Source organism: Scophthalmus maximus, chromosome 19 (genome assembly GCF_022379125.1).
Source record: "Scophthalmus maximus strain ysfricsl-2021 chromosome 19, ASM2237912v1, whole genome shotgun sequence".
Lineage (NCBI taxonomy): Eukaryota > Metazoa > Chordata > Actinopteri > Pleuronectiformes > Scophthalmidae > Scophthalmus > Scophthalmus maximus.
The window spans coordinates 14,328,801-14,347,874 of record NC_061533.1 but is presented as its reverse complement, the minus strand read 5'-3'; the positions used below and the strand labels follow the sequence as shown (position 1 = coordinate 14,347,874).

The window sequence follows — 19,074 nt, the reverse complement described above, 5'->3', positions numbered from 1 at the left end:
CATAAGGGAAACTATGATAATGACACGTGGCGCTGACAATAATAAACACGCCTCGAGTGGCGTACTTTCACAGGCATGCTGCTCCAATGGGTAATGTCACTGACATTGTTGTGGTGATTATTTACTGAGAACATGATGAGGATGAAGACAGAATCAGGCTATAACAGAGAAAAATAGGTCTGCAGGTTGCTCGATCAATCTCATCAGGGAGAGCTCGTCAACCTCAGTTGTGGAGCAAAACACAAGAGTATCTGCCCACATTCATAAAATAGAGGGAGGTCCCTAATTCCACAATAGCCTATAGGGCTTCAGATTCGTGTAGGAACCTGTCAGAGGCAAGAAGCATGTTTATGAATGAACAAGCTACGAGTTCAGTGTGTAGTCTGTTCGGCAAACGGATGAACAGGGAGTCCTGTGAGACCGGGGCAGCATCCATCACTGCACTTTGACCGCACTGTGTGCGTTTTGACGCAGTTGGCCTGCTTTGTGGGTGCATTTATAAAAGGCCATAATACACTCTCTTTTTTAAAAAAAAAAGATGAATAAACTGTGAAACACAGATTTGCAGTGTGTGATCGATTTGCAGTGGCTATTGCAAAAGTTTCCATATGACCCCTGATCACAGCTGACTGACAGCAGCCTGATATGGGGGGCGGCGGCGGCGGTGGTGGTGGTGGGGGGGGGGGGTTCCTTTTCTCATGTTCGCGTTTTTACGCAGTGGTTTCCTACATGCCCGCGGCCTCGGAGATGGGGATCCGGCGTATTGATAGTGGCGAATGCCAGCGGGCATTAGAACAGCGAGCGGCCATCTGCCAGCCGGGGCGAGCGAGCGGCCCCACCAGCTGCAGTCGCAAAACGCCCTGCAGAGCAGGACATGCATGCAGCTTCTGACGTCTGCGGCCACACTGCGCCGCGACGAGCAGAAGGACCGGGAGCGGAAACAATGAGAGCCGAGCGTCCGCGCGCCGCCGCATGAGCTCCGCGAGCAGCGAGCTCTTCTGGGGGCGACGGGGCGCGACGTCGGCTCGTCTGGGGCCGAGCGGCTCGCTGAGATTTGAGCCCCCGTTTTCTTTCTTTCTTTCTTGTTGTTGTTTTTTTAAAATCTACGGCGGAAAATTATCCACAACAAAAAAACCACCAAACTCATGCAGGGGCACTTTAATACCCCGACATGGCGACGGCAAGAAAAGGGAGAGAGCTTTTCACTATTTTGGAAACTAGCGCGGACGCCGAAAGTAGCGGCGCGTGCGACGGTCAGGAGTCGCCGCTTAATCTGTCGGCCGATGTGAAGTGGTTCGAAATCCCGTTCAGGAAGCCGGACTCGGACGAGGAGGACGAGGAGGACGGGGTGCGGGAGGACGACGACGACGACGACGGCGGCGGCGGCGGGGAGAATGGGTTCGCGGCCGCGGCGGTTGCGGAGGAGGAGGAGGACGCGGCCGGCCTGATCGCCGGAGGCGGCTGCAACATCATTTTGGTCACCGGCAGCAACGGGGTCAAGCACGACGACGAGGAGCAGGCGGAGGACTGCTACTACTCGACCTCCACCAACTGCTCGGACGCCGCCGCCGCCGCCGAGCGCGACTCGGACATCGATTTCTCGGATCTGGAGCAGGAGGAGGAGGAGGAGGAGCGGCGCGGCGGCGGCGGCTTCCTCCGCCTCGGCGACGAGCTGGACGACGACTGCTCCTCCGCCGACTTCTGGGGCGAGCCCGACCAGCTCATCGCGATCGAGCCGTTCGCCGCCGCCAGCGGCCCGCAGCACTCGCTGGGGGACGACGCTGACACCCGTGACTATTTCCGGATACTCTTCCCAGATTCGCTCCTCGAACACATGGTAGAACAAACAAACAACTACGCCCTCTATCGGCAAAGGAGGAGCGGCAAGTCCGACCCCCACTGGCACCCCACGGACGCGAGGGAGATGAGCGCCTACGTGGGGCTGAACATCCTCATGGGCATCAACCAGCTGCCGGACGCGGGCATGTACTGGGCCAGCGACGTCTTCATAGGCAACGCGGGTTTCAAAAAGACAATGACGGCCAGGCGCTTCGAGAAACTCACCCAGTATCTCCAGCTGTGCGACCGCGAGTCGGAGCCTGTGCGGGGGGAGCGCGGGTACGACGGCCTGTTCAAAATCCGGCCTCTCCTCGACGTGCTGGAGAACACCATGTGGGACGCGTACGCGCCCAACCGCTGCTTGACCGTGGACAAGTGCGCCATTGTGGCCGGGGGACGCCTCTCCCCCAGCCAGTACATGCCCTCCGAGCCCCTGAGGAAGGGGCTGACCGTGTGGATGCTGTGCGATTCGCGCTCGGGCTACTGCCACCGGGCCAAGATCTGTGTGGGCAAGCCCAGCGAGGACGAGGCGGTGGCCTCCCTGGGCTACAGGGTGGTGACCTCCCTAGTGCGTGGCCTAGAGGGTCAGTACCACCACCTCTTCATGGACAGCTTCCTCACCTCCGTGCCCCTCCTCCAGAGGCTGCTGAGGGACGGCCTGTACGCCTGCGGGCCCACACAGCCGGGCCGCAAAGGCTACCCAGAGGTCCTCAGGCCGCGCAATGTCGGAAAGCTGTCCCAGGGCGAGTTTTACCAGTGCCAGCGTGGCAACCTGGTCGCCACGGTGACACGGGATGTCAAGACGGTCAGCTGCCTCTCCACCAATTCTGCCCCGGGGATTGTGGGCATCAGTCCAGGTCGGCAGCAGCATGAGACAGACGGGGAGGGGGAGAGCGACAGTATGGACAGCTCGGGTTTGTCTTTCGGTGTCCCCCGACCTCTGCCCTTGCTGTTGTACCAGGAGAACATGAGGGGAGTGGACCTGTGCGACCAGCTGAGGGAATGCTACCACGTCGGCCGGCCGTGCAAGAAGTGGTGGCGCTACTTCCTGTGGTTCTACGTCAATCTGTGCATCGTCAACGCCTACATCATGCTGCGGGAGAGCCGAGGGGGCGCCCCGCCGGCGGGCTTCAACGGCAAGCAGTTCACCCAGCGCCACTTCCGCGTGCGCCTGGCACAGCAGCTGATTGGAGACTACCAAGGGGCAAGGGGCATGGAGCGGGCAGCGCGCAAGAGACACGCAGATTCACCCATAGAGTACGGACACCGCCTGGAGCGCATGTCAGAGCGCTCCCGTCGCTGCAGGAACTGCACCAACAAGGGACTGCGACACGAAAGCGTGTTCGGCTGCAAGATATGCAATGTCCACCTATGCAGGGGAGGGTGCTTCTCTGAGTTTCATAAATAAAACTGTACTTTTTTTAAATATATATATATATACATCCTTTTGTGTAATCAAACAATTTGTGTCAAGGGATTTTTTTAAACAGTAAAACACTTTGTAATTCCAAAGGTCACCACTACAAGTGCACAACGTAGTCACATACTTTATCAGTTTAAAGTTTAGCTAGTTTTAGGATAGAAATATTACTGCACGTATAATAGAGAAAATTTAGTGAGAAACTGTAGATTATTTGAATAAGTATAGAATGTTTTGGCAACTTGCCCTCTGTAACACTGATGGAACTGCCTTGTGTCACTCTTTTTTATACGTTTAAAATATGTTAAGGATTTTATATGAAAAAGAAGAAAACAAACTTTTCTGCACTTACAGTAGACCAGAAAATGTTTATTATGGGAAGTTTATCTCTCTCCTTTTCCAAAATAAAAACTTCACTATGATGAACTTAACCGAATCACCTCTTCTTTATTCTTTTTTTTTTTTATCACCATAGTTAATATTAAAGAGGAAAAAAACATTTTTAATGAAATCTGAGTATCGAATGGATTTACACCGGTTCGAAATGGGTTCAACTTCGGTGGCTTGTTGTGTTCCTTCACCCAGAGACACGCATGAAAATCTGCGTGTCTCTGGGCCTTCAAAGGGACACAGCTTGGAGCAATTAGAGAGTAGGAAAAGCCCCTCAGTCCTCTGCAGCCAACGGACCTAGTGATGCCATTTCTTTCTCCAACCGCACCACAGACACGGAGCCATCTGTGGCCTACACAGAGTCCAAACCCAGAGAGCCGTGCTTGTTACTGGCATGGTTGGGAAAATGGAAGAAAGATGACAGAAAGAGACCGTTTTTTTCTTAGGGAGAGGAATCTCTGTGACTGATGGGTTCGACTGAGCTTAAAAGGGAGACGACATTCATTTAACGGTGTCCTACATCACAGCGCTGTCCCGGCCGTCCCCGGAGAATCGAATTAAGAAATGTTTGTGGCTACTGTTGAACTCACTGTTGTGTATTTTCATCAATGCTCTTCTCTGTCCACTCTGTTTTAAGGACGGCAATGTAGGCAGAGAGAGGCTGCTTCAGCACATCAGACTCGCCGTCTCCTGTGACTCCTTCTGAGGTCTCTCTCCTCCCTCTCTCCTCCCTCTCTCACACTGTCTGTCTATCTCTCTTTCTCACTCTCTCTCCTTCCTCAGGCTCTGCTGTGCCATCCTACACATTCACACACTCTCACACACACACACACACACACACACACACACACACACACTCCCCCCTTCCCCTCCCCTCCGCTCCCTCACTCTCCCTCAGCCGTTCCCCAGCTGGGAGAGGGTTAGTCAACTGGACGCCCATCCCGCTGATCTGCGGGAGCCCCATGGGGAGTTGCTATGGCAACCGTGGCTGATGAAGACAGGGAGTCGCCAGCAGGCCCGCACGGTTGTCATGGTACAGGCTCTGGCTACAGAGGGGGGAGTGGGGAGGGGGGAGTGCCAGAGGCCGCACCTCCCTGCTCCAAAAACAGGCAAGGCTGTGGCGCGTGTGCATGTGCGTGTGCGTGTGTGTGTGTGTGTGTGGGGTGCGTGCAGGGAGCTGGCTGGCTGACAGCCTGCACACTGTACGCAGAGCCAGGCTGGTTACCAGGCAGGCTCTGCTATAGCACAGCCAAGACCACGGCTGCAGCCAGAAAATGAAACCAAACTGCTGCTCAGGAGACGTCTTCTTCCTCATGCAGGTGTGGGATTCAGGGATTAAGGGAATCTGTCGCACCGTGTTCTGCATCATACCCAACCACACGCTCAACATTTATATTCTGTTTTCATTGAAGAACCCGAGACACTCGGCTGCTCCGAAGACATCTTCATGCAGAGGTAGAAGGACAGATCAGCTGAATCCGTAGTGTGCTGCACGAAACCACAGTTGTGTCAGTAGCTGTCAGTCTTCCTTTACCCATGTAACACTACTACACTGTCAAATGTATTAGCTACTCACGATAATTTATAAATTAAAAACTGCCCAAGGCATTTTGACATGTTATTTCAATTAAACTTAATGTGTTTCCACTTAAATATGTATACGTTTCTTATTAAACTCAAAAGACACATGATGTCAAGTCAATTGTGAAATAGGAGTTTAATTTGAATTTCCCACTACAGCAGTGCAGGGGACATGTGCATCAGACCGGTGGAGTCTGAAGCCTTTGGTGGTCACTGTTGTGCTTTTCTATTATTAAGGTTGAGAGCAGAACATTGTTGGTTTTCTTCTCTGTTTTGAGGGATGAATATGAAGTCTATGATTTCTATTTGCGCCCCCTCTCTCTGGGTAGGTGGGTGTGCTGTATGTGGTGTCACAATAGCCAGATCTAATGCTTCCAGGATGGATCCCAACCATAAAATGTTTAGCGCTCAACATGTTTCCCCTCCTGGGCAGGGAAGGATCTGAGTCCCTGTCAAGAGCACGAGCCTGGTTTCACTTAAGAGCCGCTGCTTGGGCAACACATGTAGTTAGTATCATGAATGCGCCTTTGTTCAATAGTTTCCTCTGTGGCAAAATGTGTCCACGGACAATGATGAGCATGAGAAATCCTTGACATCTAATTTTCCGCACTTGCTGATTTCCTTGTTCATCTCTCTGCTGTGTTGAATGAATGTTCGTTCCCGACAGCCGAGATAATGAGGAGACAATTGAATGACTTGAATGATTTCTTCAGCCCTTTCACAGGTGCAGTGAAGAGAGTAACTAAGTACATGTACTCAAGTGAATTAGCACAATTTTTAGCTTCTTTTCCAGTTTGTGCTTCTTTCTACTACCACCCCACTACACCAGACCGATGTAGTTCAACTAGGTTTTTGTCAGAATAAGATTTCAATTAAAGCAAACATTGTAGATAAAGTCCAAGAGAAGAATTCACAGATTAAGATTAACCATTAGGTTTGTTGACCTGTGACCTTGTTGAACCATGGCCTCTTGTTACAGAACGTTCATCATGTCAGTGAGTGGTTAGCAGTTCCACCAAAGAGACATTTCCCCTCTACACTCCTCACATGGTTTTGTTTAACAGCTAGAGGCTCAACATACGCCCATGTTTTAAAAAAAGGCAACTATTGAAAAGAAAAAAGAAAAATGAAAGAATAGATAAGAGATTTATGTTGCAGTGCTTTGTTTTCTCTTCTTTCCTAGCTCATCAATCATGTCACGACTCTTTGGACGGCTCCGACCCGGGAACCACAGAAATAAAGTAGTTTAAACTAACTACGACAAGCTTGAGCTGCAGCAGTAAAGTGGAACGATCTAATAATGCAGCTTATATATCATCATTTGTCAGTCACTGGAGACAGTTTTCACTAAATAGTATAAATCGGACAATTTGACTAATGAGTCAGATTGTTACTGGCAACTTACTTAGTGGCACATCTCCATCTAGTGGTCTTGAGAACTAACAGTGAGCAGATTCTCAGGGGGTCTTAAAAGGTAGTTTGACCCCCCCCCCCAAAAAAAAAGGAAAACATCCACTTAGATAAATGCCGCGACACTGATTTGGCACATTTACCCTGTGTTGTGATTTTGAGTCCTGTCACTCCTGGTCTTACATGAGACGCACCTTCTCTTGATCACGTGCAGTCTTCTAACCAGGAAGCTTTCTAAACCAGATGGATCTCTTTGCTTTTGGTTGATGCGGCTTTGGTGAACCCAGCAGAACCACCAGCGGAAGTTTGACCGCCGGGTCTCTTGCCAGCGGGACATTGAGGGTCACCTGTGACCAAAGAAACACAATTATGAATGTTGTTTTTAGCTTATGCACACCAAATTCAGGTGGAAAAACCCCACTTTAGTCATTTGAATGACCTTTTGTAATAATTGAGCAAGAGTCATACTAATACTACAGGTTGAATTAAAATCTAATATGAATCTTGTTTTCATTGAACAGTATGATGACTTTGCTCGGTCTGTCTCTCTGTCACTGTGTTTACTGACAGCACTGACCTACGACAGGCTGGACTGTAATGTGACACTTTTCCCTAAATGTGCCCTCGTTAGTTCGGGAGGCCTCGCTTCTCCCTCTCTTTCCTCCCTCTGTCTCGCCGCCCTCCATACAGCCACTGCGTGGTGCTATTGTCACAACAGGTCCTGCACAGGAAGGTTTTCAGCAAGCAGTCGTACAGCTTATCCAAACTTAAAAGTCAATTAATGACATCTTCAAATGGCCCTGATGAGTCTCTCTCTCAGATCTCGTGTTTACTGACGTCGTAAACATTTGCAATCCCTCGTACAAATGGAGCTGGTTGTGGGTCAATGTTAACAGTGAAGTAGTCCACCTTGAGTCTGTACTCGAGTTTCATCATACAGCAGTTGCAGAAGGTAGGGGGAGTCTGTGGAGGGATACTCAGCACTTTGGTTACAGTCCGACTGGTGTCAGCTGGCACAGAGTCTCCCGTTCCAAAGAGGATGTCATTTGTGTGCACTGTCCTCTTTGACTTGGAGACAAACGTCTGCTTCTCGCACAGGTAGAATTTGGGTGTTACAGTGCGCGCTGAGGTGTTGACGACTTCAACAGAGACTCCCATCGCCTCACCTATTTACATTTACATTTATTGTTAAGGTTCAAGGCCACGTAACAGATACCAAGTCATTATTATTATTGCAACCTGTTTACCTTGCTTCACTCCCATTTTTTCTGAGGTAACATTCATTGTAACCTTTCCAGAGCCGTAAAATGAAATGCTGGTCGCACATTGTTGCTCCTAACAAAGACACAAGCAATTAGTAAGCCAGATCTAAAACTGTTTGATCCGACATTAGCTGCATAGTTGATTACACACACACACACACACACACACACACACACACACACGTATAGCATACATATGTATAAAATTAATTCCTTGCCTTAAGTCCAATGATCATCACTTCTGATTTGGAGGCAAAGGGGAAATCCGACTTGGTGAGGAAAGGGAACTCAGTCTTGGTTTTGTGGACCAGCCAGATTGACTGGGTCAGCTGTGCTCGCAAACTATACGTTATCTTGCCCCATTTCCCCTCATAAGATGAGGGCATGTCCCTGTAAGGCAATAAAAAGGGGAATCATTTCATTTCACCAGCTGGTAAGGAGGTGTTTATGTTAAGGTTAGATTAGCACACGTACGTATTGGGAATCGCAAACGTGAAAGGATACACGTTTCTCCCCGAGCTGAGGATTTCTGAACCTTGGAAAAAGAGACATTTTTGTGTTAAACATACATTCATCTGTTAGGAATCATCCATTAATTCAGAAGCTTTGAGGGTCTCACAAGAGAGAGGGACCATACTAACCATCTCTTTTGTTTCTATCCTGAAGAATAATTTGTTCAAAATAAAAGTATTTCTTCTTGTCGCTGTGAGCCACTGTGGTTTGTCCCTTTTGTTCGTACCATGTCACCTCAGCTTTTCCTTTGGCTCTGACCAGAAAACACTGCACTTTGGTTTCCTTGTTGGTCACCACCGTCACCCTCCCAGTGAGAGTGTCCCCGGGAGAGAAGGTCCCTCGTTCATTCGCCTTGTTGTACTCCACAGAGAGATGCTTTACAGTCATGATAAGGTTACATCGAATAACCGTCCAGATGTTTGTGGTGCAGAACGAAGAAGATGTTGGCGCAAGAAGAAGCTCCTATGAGTTAACTTGAGGCAGGTTTGAATAGATCCACAGTGGTGCTGAAGTCTTACGTTCTCCAGAGCCGGTATCTGTGTCACATGAGATCCCGTGATCAAGGGGCCGCAGGTGTCACTTTCACACAGGTAACTCTAGCCAACAGCCTCGCAGCCTTAGGCAACATAAACCGAGAATGATATTGTGAACAAACGCTGTCCATTGTGTGAGCAAGTTCATTGGTATAAAGCACGGCAAAATGTGAGCACTTATATATTTTTAATTTTTAAAAATATGGCATTCCTTCCTAATTTTTGTTCATTGACACTTTTTTCTGTCAGTTTAACCGTACACATTACAAAACAGAGCAGCAACATCGATAATGAGAGATCAATATTGATACAGATGCAAATAACATAACGTGCTGTTAATTTACATCAGGGGGAACTTTGTAAACAATTTGTAGTCACACAGTCTCCCTTCATTTCTATATATATTTATTTCATACAAATGAATCAACCCCAATCCCAGTTTTTACAGTGCATAAAATAGGCAAGCGTAGACCCAATGAACTCTTCGTGAGACACGTTCTTGGGGGTAAGACAAAGGTCTTTTGTACAATAGATTGTAGAAATCTATTACGGCAAATAGATTTCTACAATCTACTTTATATGTTTATATCCAGGATGTTGAATTCAACAATACTTATACAAAAGTTTGCATCCAAAGTGTTTAAAGTAAGCCTTGTATTTCTAACTGCCAGGATGCAGCTGTGATGTAGTTCTTGTAACATTCCGCTGATTTAACTCATCGTTGTGTGTTTACGTGCTAAATAACACTCCACTGTTGGCAATACAGAAAACACATTATGACAAAGAAGAGGAAAGGTGACATCTCAGCTTAACATCCGTTTTGCTCCTTTTTTTTTTTTTCAACCGTCCATCACAAGTCAAAACATGTTCTAGGTGTGCAAAGCCAAACTGGTGACTCTTTTAGGGCAGGTATTTAGAAGGCAGTGCTTTGTCCAGATGAGTATTGGTGTTCTGGGGCATTGCATATACTCCATATGGAGGTGGGGGGTCAAGAGGTTGGTGTGCTGCTTGTTGTGGTGTGGAGCTCCAGGTCGGTTGGTTCGGTTTCCCAAGTGCTTCAAATCCAAATTCAGCAGGAGCAGGAGAATTTTTTACTGCAGGCACCTCAGGCAGGACAACGATGGGGAGTTTGATCACTGGGTCTTTCGCACATTTGATATCCAGGTAGATCTGTAAAATCAATTTTAAAAAACCCATGGTTTCTCGTTTTTATTTCCACTTTGATTTTACTGATGAATGTTGATATTCATATTTGTTACGTTTTGCATCAGTCTAAGTGGCTTATATTTATCATTCATCTGTTTTATAATCACAGGTCCCCTTCAGCTTTTGTCTTTCTTGACCTTGGGGAGTTGCAGTTTCCTTCGTTGATTACATTAGTGTGTGCTTTGCCTTATTATGAGTTACTTCAGATTATTTTAGTATTTGCATTGTCATGTAATGAACACATATAAGGAAATTCTTTCCTTGACCCACTGAATAGATCATGGCACAGCAGAATTTCTATAGAAATGATTTGTTTAACTTTATTATTTTTTTTATGACATGAGAAACTTAAAATACTGGAAAATGAACAAAGAAATCCACCCTTCAAGATTCCCACATTGGCCCTTTTAGCAAAACAGTAACCAGATATATTACCTCCCACAGTCTACCCAATCTATCCAAACTGTAAAAAACAATAATGCTTGTTACCTTCAGCCTGTACTCAAGCTTGATGATGGAGCAGTTCAGGATGGAGGGGGGTAGTCTTTTAGGGATGGGGATCACCTTGGTCACAGACTCTTCAGATTCAGACTTTGCAACATCCTCAATCTTCTCCTTAAGAATCTCTTTTGTGTGAACTCTCCTGCGACCCTGGGCAAAGAAACTCCTTTTCTCGTACAGTATAAACTTGGGCTTCACCCCGCGACTCGAGCGGTTCGTGATTTCGACCGTGACGGTGACCGGCTCCCCTGTAACACGAACAAAGGAAAGATTTCAAAAACAAGATTCACATCTTGTTACCATTCTGTGCAATTCTACTGTCTATTTGGACAGTGTGAACAATGGCGGGGGAATAAATGCATGAAACACAATGACTTGGCCAGTGGTCAAGGTAATACAAAAAGGTGCTGAATTGTCACCAAGGACATGACAAAGACAGAACATTTGAAAACCCTCTGTTGAAACCCTACATGCATTTCTATGAAATACATTTCACACTGACAGGGAGCAATTTCACAGTGTTCATTGGCAGCTGAATGAACACTCATTCAATGTGAAACTACAGTCTACTAACCATTGTCTACATACAAGATATGCTACAGTCTAAAACAATCCCAAAATGAATATAACCCTAAAATAAAATCTGACAAAAGCCTGATTGAACCTGTTAAAAATGTATTAATTGTATATATATGTATATAAATCTGTAATGTCCTTTTTACATAGATGCTGCCTTTTAATGGTTTCAAATCATTCTCATGACCTCATTCAGACAGTCTATCTCAGGGCAAATGCGGTACCACACAGATTTCCAGCCCTCAGATATGTAAAGAAGCCATGTAGGAGGAGCCAAGGAGGAAACAAGAATTCGCAAGTCATGTTTCCGTGATTGAACATCTTTTCACTCGCCAGCTTTACATACCTTCTTTTCCGAATCACTGAGACCGGTCTTTCCAGTTACTGGACGAGGAAAAGCAGTGAATTAAAACTCACCAGGTGCGTTAGAGATTATTACCTTGCATGTATCCCATCCGCTTGGTGTGAACATTCATCGAAACATTTCCAGAGCCAAAGACTTTGAGCGATTTATCCTTGCAGCCATACTGAGGTTCCTAAAAGAACAGATCCCCACCTCTGATTAATGCAGGCGGATAATTATCTTCTTTCTTAAACATTCATTACTTTATAATTTTTTTCCCAGAGATTAAGCATTTCTTACCATAAGGTCTGGAATATCCATGTCTGCTTTGGAGACAAATGTGAAGTGGGCTTTGGCTTTTTTTGTCAGCTTCATTGATTGTTTAAGCTCTGCCCCCACTTTATGAACGATTTTGCCTGTGCAGTCTTTGAAAGATGATGGGATTTTTCTGTGAAGTGAAATAACAAAATACATAAATAATTGAAGCAAAATAAAACATCAATCTTAAATAAAGATTAAGTAAAGAATAGGCACCTCTCAGGAATCTTGAAGGAAAAGGGAAATATGTGTCTTCCTTTCCCAACAACTTCAGTACCTGAAGAACAATCACTTATTTAGAGTCTTAATTAACTTTTGGCGGTATATTGATAATGGCTTATCATATAAAAGTCATTTCATTAGGTACAATGCATCACATATCAATGTATGAATTTAATACTTTACCATCTTGTCTTGCTTCTCTCAAGATATGATGTTGGATTTCATAGTATTTCTCATCAGACCAGAAAACACGGTGTTGATGTTGCCCATAATGTTCATGCCAGATAACATTAGCTTTTCCTTTTGCTATAAACATGAGCGATTGGATTTTAGTTTCTTTGGAAACCTCCAAAATGATTCTTCCATTGATGGTATCTCCATTTGTGAAGGTGTTTTGGCTGTTGATGGCATCATATTCAATTGAGAAATTCTGGATGGTCATCGTCCACAAAGGAACACAGTGGAAAATAAAAGTCTCTTGTAAAACCAAGAAGAAACTGAAGCCGTGTATGCTCTGCACAGCTGCTTTATGTCTGATCAACAGCATGCAAATGTGGTTACACCTGTTTTTCTTGTATGCGCCAGCAGCCTGCATGCATGGTGACGGAAAAAACATTCAGCCATCCACTTCGCTGTTTTGTAACAAATGCAAAACAGTATCTTACAATGCAACTGGAAAATCGAAGCAACACACTGGTATTTATTCGAGTATCAGGTGATCACAAGTGGTCAGTGTGAACGCACCCAAGCCAGATGTTAATACCAGGTCTGAACATGGCCTAGTTTGTCCCTTTCTCAGTGTGTCACATGCGTAGGGCACATGACAAAATTTCCACTCGAGTCTAACAAATTTAGTGCACCACATGTGCTGTTTGATATAACAGGATTTTAGTGCAAATGTGGTTAAAGTTAAATGAAACTTTAAAATTGTAATGGCTATGAACTGATATATTCACTTACAAATGGAAATAAGAAGAAAAGTTTCACCAGCTGTCGGACAAGCAAAAACAAAATCTTTTAATAAGAGTTTTGTGTCATGACTCATTTGCAGAGCAACTCTGAATAATCATTTTTAATTTGGAAACCAGATAATAGTTGAAATTTAATGGACAATAATCAATACAATCAAACACATCATGAATCACTAATATCACAATAATAATATCACAAATATCTTCTCACTCCCTTCACTAATAGTTGCCAATATCCGACATCCCATGTGCCCCATAGGCAGGAGGGGGCTCAAAAGCTTGAGGTGCAGTTGGTGGCTGTGGTTGTGCGACGCCCCAGGCTGCTGGGTCTGGAGTCCCGAATGTTGCACTCGGGAATCCAGACGAAAAGCCAGCAGCAGCAGGTGGTGGTGCCACAGCAGGAACCTCAGTGACCGGCAAGATGACTATGGGAAATTTGATCTCTGGGTCTGAAGCATATTTGACATCCAGGTACACCTGTGGAAAACACTGCCAATGTTATTTTGTTGGATTTTATTTGTTCTGCTTTACATCCCCACAAAAGTTACGATATATTAGAACAGTTCTTTAATTTGTTGTAAGGAGTGGGAGTACTTGGGTAAGTCTAAGTATTTGACAGTAGCAGATTTTTCAAACATGGGCCAAGAAGGAACCCATTCAAGTTTGGGGCAGATCCAGACAAAGGGGCGGATCAGTTTCCCAGGGATTTAAACATGGATAACAATGGAAAAAAAAATTGCAGAGGTATGTGCTCTACTGAGTGTCAATGTAGCTATTTAGGTCTTACTTTATTGCCAATATGATAGTCTTAGGCTTTTTGTTTGTATTGTGTTTTACGGAAATGATTCATGGATAGTCTGGTGTCTTTGCTCAATACGTTTTGTATATATTCACATATGAAAACCCAATGAACAGAGAGGGATGGATTCAAAAGCTTTCAGCAAAAGTAATCAGCTGAAGGATTTAAGGCAAAAGCCATGAGTGTACGTAACACAGACACTCCTTTAGATACTATGCTGCTGAGCATGTGTTCAGGAAGCAGGAAGGTGGGAGACAATTGATAAAACAAGGAAACCAATGTCCTTTCATTTTTCTCTATCAATCCCCATATTCTCTGATAAATACCTTTTCAAGAGACATATTGTGCACAGTGACATGAGAAAAAAGCACATGCATTTCTGTTGCCAGTCTCCTGGTCGTATACTGTAGCTGCTTACCTTGAGTCTGTACTCGGCTGTGATGATGCTGCAGTTGAGGATGGAGGGCTCAAAATCATGGGGAATGGTGATCACCCTTGTGACCTTTTCGCTTGCAGAAGGAGGGATTGGGTCTCCCACCTCTTGAAAGAGGAATCTAGTATTCACTCTTCTCTTCCCGCCTGCAAAGAAGCTGTGCTTTTTGTACATGGTGTACTTGGGTTTAATTGCACGAGTGGAGTTGTTCTGGATGTTGGCCAGAACCTTTAATCCTTCTCCTGAAGAAAAAAGCAAAAAAACCATCATAACAACACACCAGTCAACAAACTGGCATGAGACTGATTGGGGTCAATATTATTATGAGGGCTCTCACCTTGGAAGAAACCAGTTTTTTCAATATCTACATCCATGGCTACCGTTCCTGAGTTGAAAAAACTCAACTTCTTATTCTTAGACTCGTGCTGCGGAGTCTGAAAGAAAACCGAATTAATTCATGCAATGCACTCAAAAACAACAGAGAGAAAACACTCAATTATTCATCTTTTATTCTTGTGTCTCAAATGTCCATATCCAGTGCATGTGCCTGAGTCAGTTCAACAGGTGCCAACAAACGGTTGGGTAATATCTGTACCTCAGTTACTTCAATTTCAATATATGGCCAAATGCAGTTTTGCTGGTGCTGGAGTACGCTGTGATATTTTTAAAACCTGCTTTTTTGAGTTTGTGTTTGCTGAATGTAAATACTCCTGGAGGGGTTTAAGAACATTGCAGGTACTAAACAAGGGCTGGATTAAAGTCATGGGTCCTGCAGAATCCTTTTCGGAATGACAGGAATGAAGGTTTAACTCAACACGAACCATGAGCCCAGGGTCACCGATGAAGTCTGCTTTTGCAACGAAGTTGATCTTGGCCGAATCTTTCTTGGAAATCCTCATTGATCTGCTCAGCTTGGCTTCCAGCAAGTACACAATTTTACCAACAGAACCGCTGAAGGAGGATGGCATATCCCTACAGGACAAGAGAAGAAGCCCAGAAGAGGAACACAATATATTGATTGCAAGCAAACAAATGAATATGCAGCAAATCTATAAAACAATACTAATTATTTAATAAAGTATTCCATCAAAATAACAGTTGCAAAACATAAGTGTGATGGAGACATTTTTCAGAAGATAATAAAGAAGTGCCATATTTTCAAGTGTGGGGAGGATAAGGGTTACTCTGCTCTAATTCATTATGGAACCGTTTAGAAAATATATATTACTTACTGGACAGGGATCTGAAAGCTGAATGGGTAGACATGGCAGCCTGGGGCGACAACACTGCTGTCTGAAAACAAAGAAGAAGATGTTCAGACATCTGTATATTTTACTGCCCTTAAACTTTTACAAAGTGTGGACTGATCTTTTGAATGAACAGCAGTGGCGGACTGCGGGAGTTTGAGGGGCAGGGGCGAAAAAAAATAAAAGGGCACCTACTGCACGACATTGTGCCCCAACAACGCGCAAAAAGCTGTAATGCATCATGTATGGTGAAATAGTCTTCTCACTTGGAAGGGGATTTAAGAGGGCACTTCATGAGATTTTCATCAGAAAGGCACCTGTAGGGAACCTTAAGTTTATCCCAATGTAAGTGCACCTATATGGCACCACATCACATTTCCTCCCCTGGGAGAAAGGGCTATCCATTAGGAAACTTCTCCAGATTCTCACACATGTAAGGACTCCCTTTACAGAACTGCATCACATTTCATCCACTGGAGGGGCACTTCTCCATTACAGTAGCACCAAATTGGGCACTTCATAATGTTTTCTCACCTGTAGGAGTACCGTATACAGCACTGCATCACATTTCTCTCCTGGAAAGGGCACCCTTTGGGGCACTGTCATGTAGGGGTAGCATAGAGGGCACTTCATAACGGCACCCTTTTCCATTGGAAGGGCACGCATATAGGGAACGTCAAGTTTAGACCATTGTAAGGGCACCTTATAGGGCACTGCATCATGTTCTCTCCACAAGAAGGGCACTCATTAAGACACGTTTTAAAGTTTTCTTGCTCTAAAGGGCACATCGTCATAATTTATTGCATGAAAGGGAACCCTAGAGAGCACTCAATAATTTTTTCACATGTGAAGGGCAGCCAAGAGGGAACTTCCTCTTGTTTTCGCCACTCTAGAGAGCACTTAAGTGACGCGTTTTTTTTAACCAGGGTACCCCCCATAGTCCGCCCCAGAGTAGGGATGTACAGGAGTTTGGGTCTGGTGGTAAGATGCAGTTTCCTATCTGACTCAGAACTGTTAGAACCCAGGTGGGATGTAATGAGATGGTAAAGAGACAAACATCTTCATCAAGCTTCTTAAAATGTCTTCAATAGCTTCCCAGTGGATAGTAGAGAGAAAATGCAGACCTGTTGCACTTTGCGGGATGTGACTGAACAGAATAGTGGCACCTCAGCTCACTGAGGCTGTTAATATTGACCCAATACAACATCTTTTCATTAAACTTGTCTGAAGACATTCTTGACTGAATTAAAACAACACTGGATGTTTTTGCACAATAAAATGCAGCTGATCCACAGCAGAGGTTGACACACCCACAAAATACTTACATGTTTCTCCATGCTGGTTTGTCAATAGTGTTGCATAGTCATTGTCTGAAAAACAGAAGTTCACTGATTTATTAAGAATTACCAATCTGCAAATTATTTCTTGTATAATCTAATTTTACTACCCCAAAGAATAAAGCTGGATGGATGTTTTACATGGAACCTCTCACACACACCTTTAACATTTCCAGTCTCTTTCATGTAAAAGGCTCACTTTAATTTGAAGTTGTGCTAAATCCAATGACACCGAAATTTAGGTTCAGACCGCAGCAGCAGCAGTAGCAGCAGCAGGAGGAAGAAGAAGAGGAAAAGGACTTGGCAGCTACTGTTTTACTACACTCTTTGACAAACTGTCAAGTAAACATTCCGTTGATTTCAGAGAGCCTTTATTTTTCTAAATCCCTCTGCATACATGAAAAATTCTTCAACACTTGAAAACGATTGAATCCTACTTAACATGTAAACTATGAAGTTACAGCCTCCTCTGGAGTGGAGGAGAACAAAGTTAACTCTGCCGATATGAAAGCCAACTTACCTTTGACATCTTTGCCTCGGATGAAGTAATGCTTGCGGCTGAAGTACTTGTCCTTGGAGTGGTAAACGACAGTGGTTTGGCCGCACCTCTCGGTCCACACGACTTCGGCTTTCCCCTTAAATTTGATTAATAGGGAGTCTATCTGACACTCTTTGGCCACTTCCAGAGTGACCTGACCAGTAACCATGTCGCCAGTGATGAAGATGTTTTTCTCATTGACAGGGTTATAGGTGACTTTAAGGCTCTTTACGGTGGTCGACATGGTGCGTGGACCCAGACACATGCCGGCTGCACTAAGTGATTATTGAGGAGGAAGCAGGACAACTCTGCTCTTCGATGGGTGTGTCCAAATCCTAAAGAGGAACTAGGTGTCATAATTGTTTTTCGTTACATTTAGCTAATCAGTTTATAGACAAAGGGGTTTCACTGTATATATTCTGCTTACACACTATGTATTAGTCAGACATTTACTGCCCTTAAACTTTTACAAAGTGACTGATCCTTTGGATGTGCAAGAGTTCGGGGCTGGTGGTAGGTGAAAAGAAATAATTGATGGAGTGGATGCTGATTCAGGGAAACGGAAACAGTGGATGTCTTAAGCAGAAGTATTTATTATAAGAGTTCAATATATATCAAGGAGATTTCTGGTTCGTTTACACAGATCAACAAGGGTGGTCAGTGTATGAAGCCCCAAGACAATCTGCCTGTTCCTGGTCTCTGTAGTGTATTTAGTTCAGGGTAATGTCATCATCTCCCCGCGACTATGACACCTCGAGAGAGACTTCAGTTGCTCGATGATCGTTGTGGCTTGCCACAGACAGGTTGACCTTGCTTGGTGCCTGAGAATACTCGTCTTAACAGTTTCTCAGGGGAGGATAGACAAAATTCCACGACAGTATGATGCAGTTTCCTATCTGACTGTTGGAACACAGGTGTCTTCAATAGCTTCGCAGTGGACAGTAGAGAGTAAATGCAGACCTGTGGCACTTAGCGGGATGTGACTGGACAGAATAATGGCCTCAGCTCACTGAAGCTGTTAATATTGGCCCAATAAAACAGCTTTAATTTAACTTTTTAGAAGACATTCTTGACCAAATTAAAACAACACAGGATTTTTTTGCGTAATAAAAAACACAGTATATTCACAGCAGAGGTTGAGACACAACTGTGAAATACTTACATCTATCTCCATACTGGTTTGTCAATAGTGTTTCGTTGTCATTGTCTGAAAAACAGAAGTTCATTGATTTAGCAAGAAACAGAATTTGCTGGTTAGGATGATTTTTTTTTTTTCAATTACCAATCTGCAAATTATTTCCTTGTATAATCTAATAACAGTTGGTTTAAAATGTCTAACAAAAGATTTGAGTGTTGATTAGTATCCTGACAATCAGCCAAAGGATTCATTGACTTTGTTTTACACATTTGTGTTTTTAGGGTTTTCTTGTCCAAATCTTTTGTTTTCAGGTAGCCTCGGGGGAAAAAATTCACTTTCATGGTGCATGGACGCAGACACACGCTGGCTGCACAAAGTGATTATTGAGGAGAAAGCAGAACAAGGGTGCGGTCGAAATGTCCTTCCTATCTACTATACCTATCTACTATTCTTAGACCTCAGTGGAAAATGTCATGAGGTAAAGGAAAGGTGTAAAG

General features: G+C 44.6%; 4 protein-coding genes across 4 annotated transcripts; 1 reads left to right on the top strand and 3 right to left on the bottom strand.

The window, feature by feature from the left end:
* Positions 1–1,834: 1,834 nt before the first annotated feature.
* Positions 1,835–3,247, top strand: LOC118313920 (piggyBac transposable element-derived protein 4-like). Its single transcript, XM_035639907.1, has one exon. The coding sequence runs from the start codon at positions 1,835–1,837 to the stop codon at positions 3,245–3,247; it is 1,413 nt and encodes a 470-aa protein (XP_035495800.1).
* A 1,285-nt stretch (positions 3,248–4,532) lies between these two features.
* LOC118313511 (arrestin domain-containing protein 3-like) lies at positions 4,533–9,192 on the bottom strand. Its single transcript, XM_047329221.1, has 6 exons — positions 8,544–9,192; positions 8,377–8,437; positions 8,121–8,292; positions 7,888–7,975; positions 7,550–7,806; positions 4,533–6,987 (listed from the first exon to the last, which is right to left on the bottom strand). The coding sequence occupies exons 1-6, from the start codon at positions 8,800–8,802 to the stop codon at positions 6,859–6,861; spliced, it is 966 nt and encodes a 321-aa protein (XP_047185177.1). The 5' UTR covers positions 8,803–9,192; the 3' UTR covers positions 4,533–6,858.
* Positions 9,193–9,336: 144 nt separating this feature from the next.
* Positions 9,337–12,975, bottom strand: LOC118313508 (arrestin domain-containing protein 3). The gene is made up of 6 exons (XM_035639004.2): positions 12,298–12,975; positions 12,109–12,169; positions 11,875–12,022; positions 11,671–11,767; positions 10,644–10,903; positions 9,337–10,118 (listed from the first exon to the last, which is right to left on the bottom strand). The coding sequence occupies exons 1-6, from the start codon at positions 12,728–12,730 to the stop codon at positions 9,849–9,851; spliced, it is 1,269 nt and encodes a 422-aa protein (XP_035494897.2). The 5' UTR covers positions 12,731–12,975; the 3' UTR covers positions 9,337–9,848.
* A 135-nt stretch (positions 12,976–13,110) lies between these two features.
* Positions 13,111–17,743, bottom strand: LOC118313509 (arrestin domain-containing protein 4). Its single transcript, XM_035639006.2, has 7 exons — positions 17,422–17,743; positions 16,890–16,934; positions 15,550–15,610; positions 15,139–15,289; positions 14,655–14,751; positions 14,303–14,559; positions 13,111–13,562 (listed from the first exon to the last, which is right to left on the bottom strand). Exons 1-7 carry the CDS (start codon positions 17,702–17,704, stop codon positions 13,305–13,307), a joined length of 1,152 nt encoding a protein of 383 aa, XP_035494899.1. The 5' UTR covers positions 17,705–17,743; the 3' UTR covers positions 13,111–13,304.
* Positions 17,744–19,074: the final 1,331 nt, after the last annotated feature.

Excerpts from the sequence above, each read along its gene's own strand:
- LOC118313920 (XM_035639907.1), top strand. The coding sequence starts at position 1,835 with ATGGTAGAACAAACAAACAACTACGCCCTCTATCGGCAAAGGAGGAGC.
- LOC118313511 (XM_047329221.1), bottom strand. The coding sequence starts at position 8,802 with ATGACTGTAAAGCATCTCTCTGTGGAGTACAACAAGGCGAATGAACGA. Across the intron at positions 8,293-8,376 it reads ACGTTTGCGATTCCCAATAC|GGACATGCCCTCATCTTATG; the intron begins GTACGTGTGCTA and ends ATTGCCTTACAG. Across the intron at positions 7,976-8,120 it reads TGATGATCATTGGACTTAAG|GAGCAACAATGTGCGACCAG; the intron begins GCAAGGAATTAA and ends TGTCTTTGTTAG.
- LOC118313508 (XM_035639004.2), bottom strand. The coding sequence starts at position 12,730 with ATGTTTTTTCCGTCACCATGCATGCAGGCTGCTGGCGCATACAAGAAA. Across the intron at positions 10,904-11,670 it reads GCGGATGGGATACATGCAAG|GGGAGCCGGTCACCGTCACG; the intron begins GTAATAATCTCT and ends TTCGTGTTACAG. Across the intron at positions 10,119-10,643 it reads AGCTTGAGTACAGGCTGAAG|ATCTACCTGGATATCAAATG; the intron begins GTAACAAGCATT and ends TTGATTTTACAG.
- LOC118313509 (XM_035639006.2), bottom strand. The coding sequence starts at position 17,704 with ATGTGTCTGGGTCCACGCACCATGTCGACCACCGTAAAGAGCCTTAAA. Across the intron at positions 15,611-16,889 it reads AAACCAGCATGGAGAAACAT|ACAGCAGTGTTGTCGCCCCA; the intron begins GTAAGTATTTTG and ends CTTTGTTTTCAG. Across the intron at positions 13,563-14,302 it reads CAGCCGAGTACAGACTCAAG|GTGTACCTGGATGTCAAATA; the intron begins GTAAGCAGCTAC and ends TGTTTTCCACAG.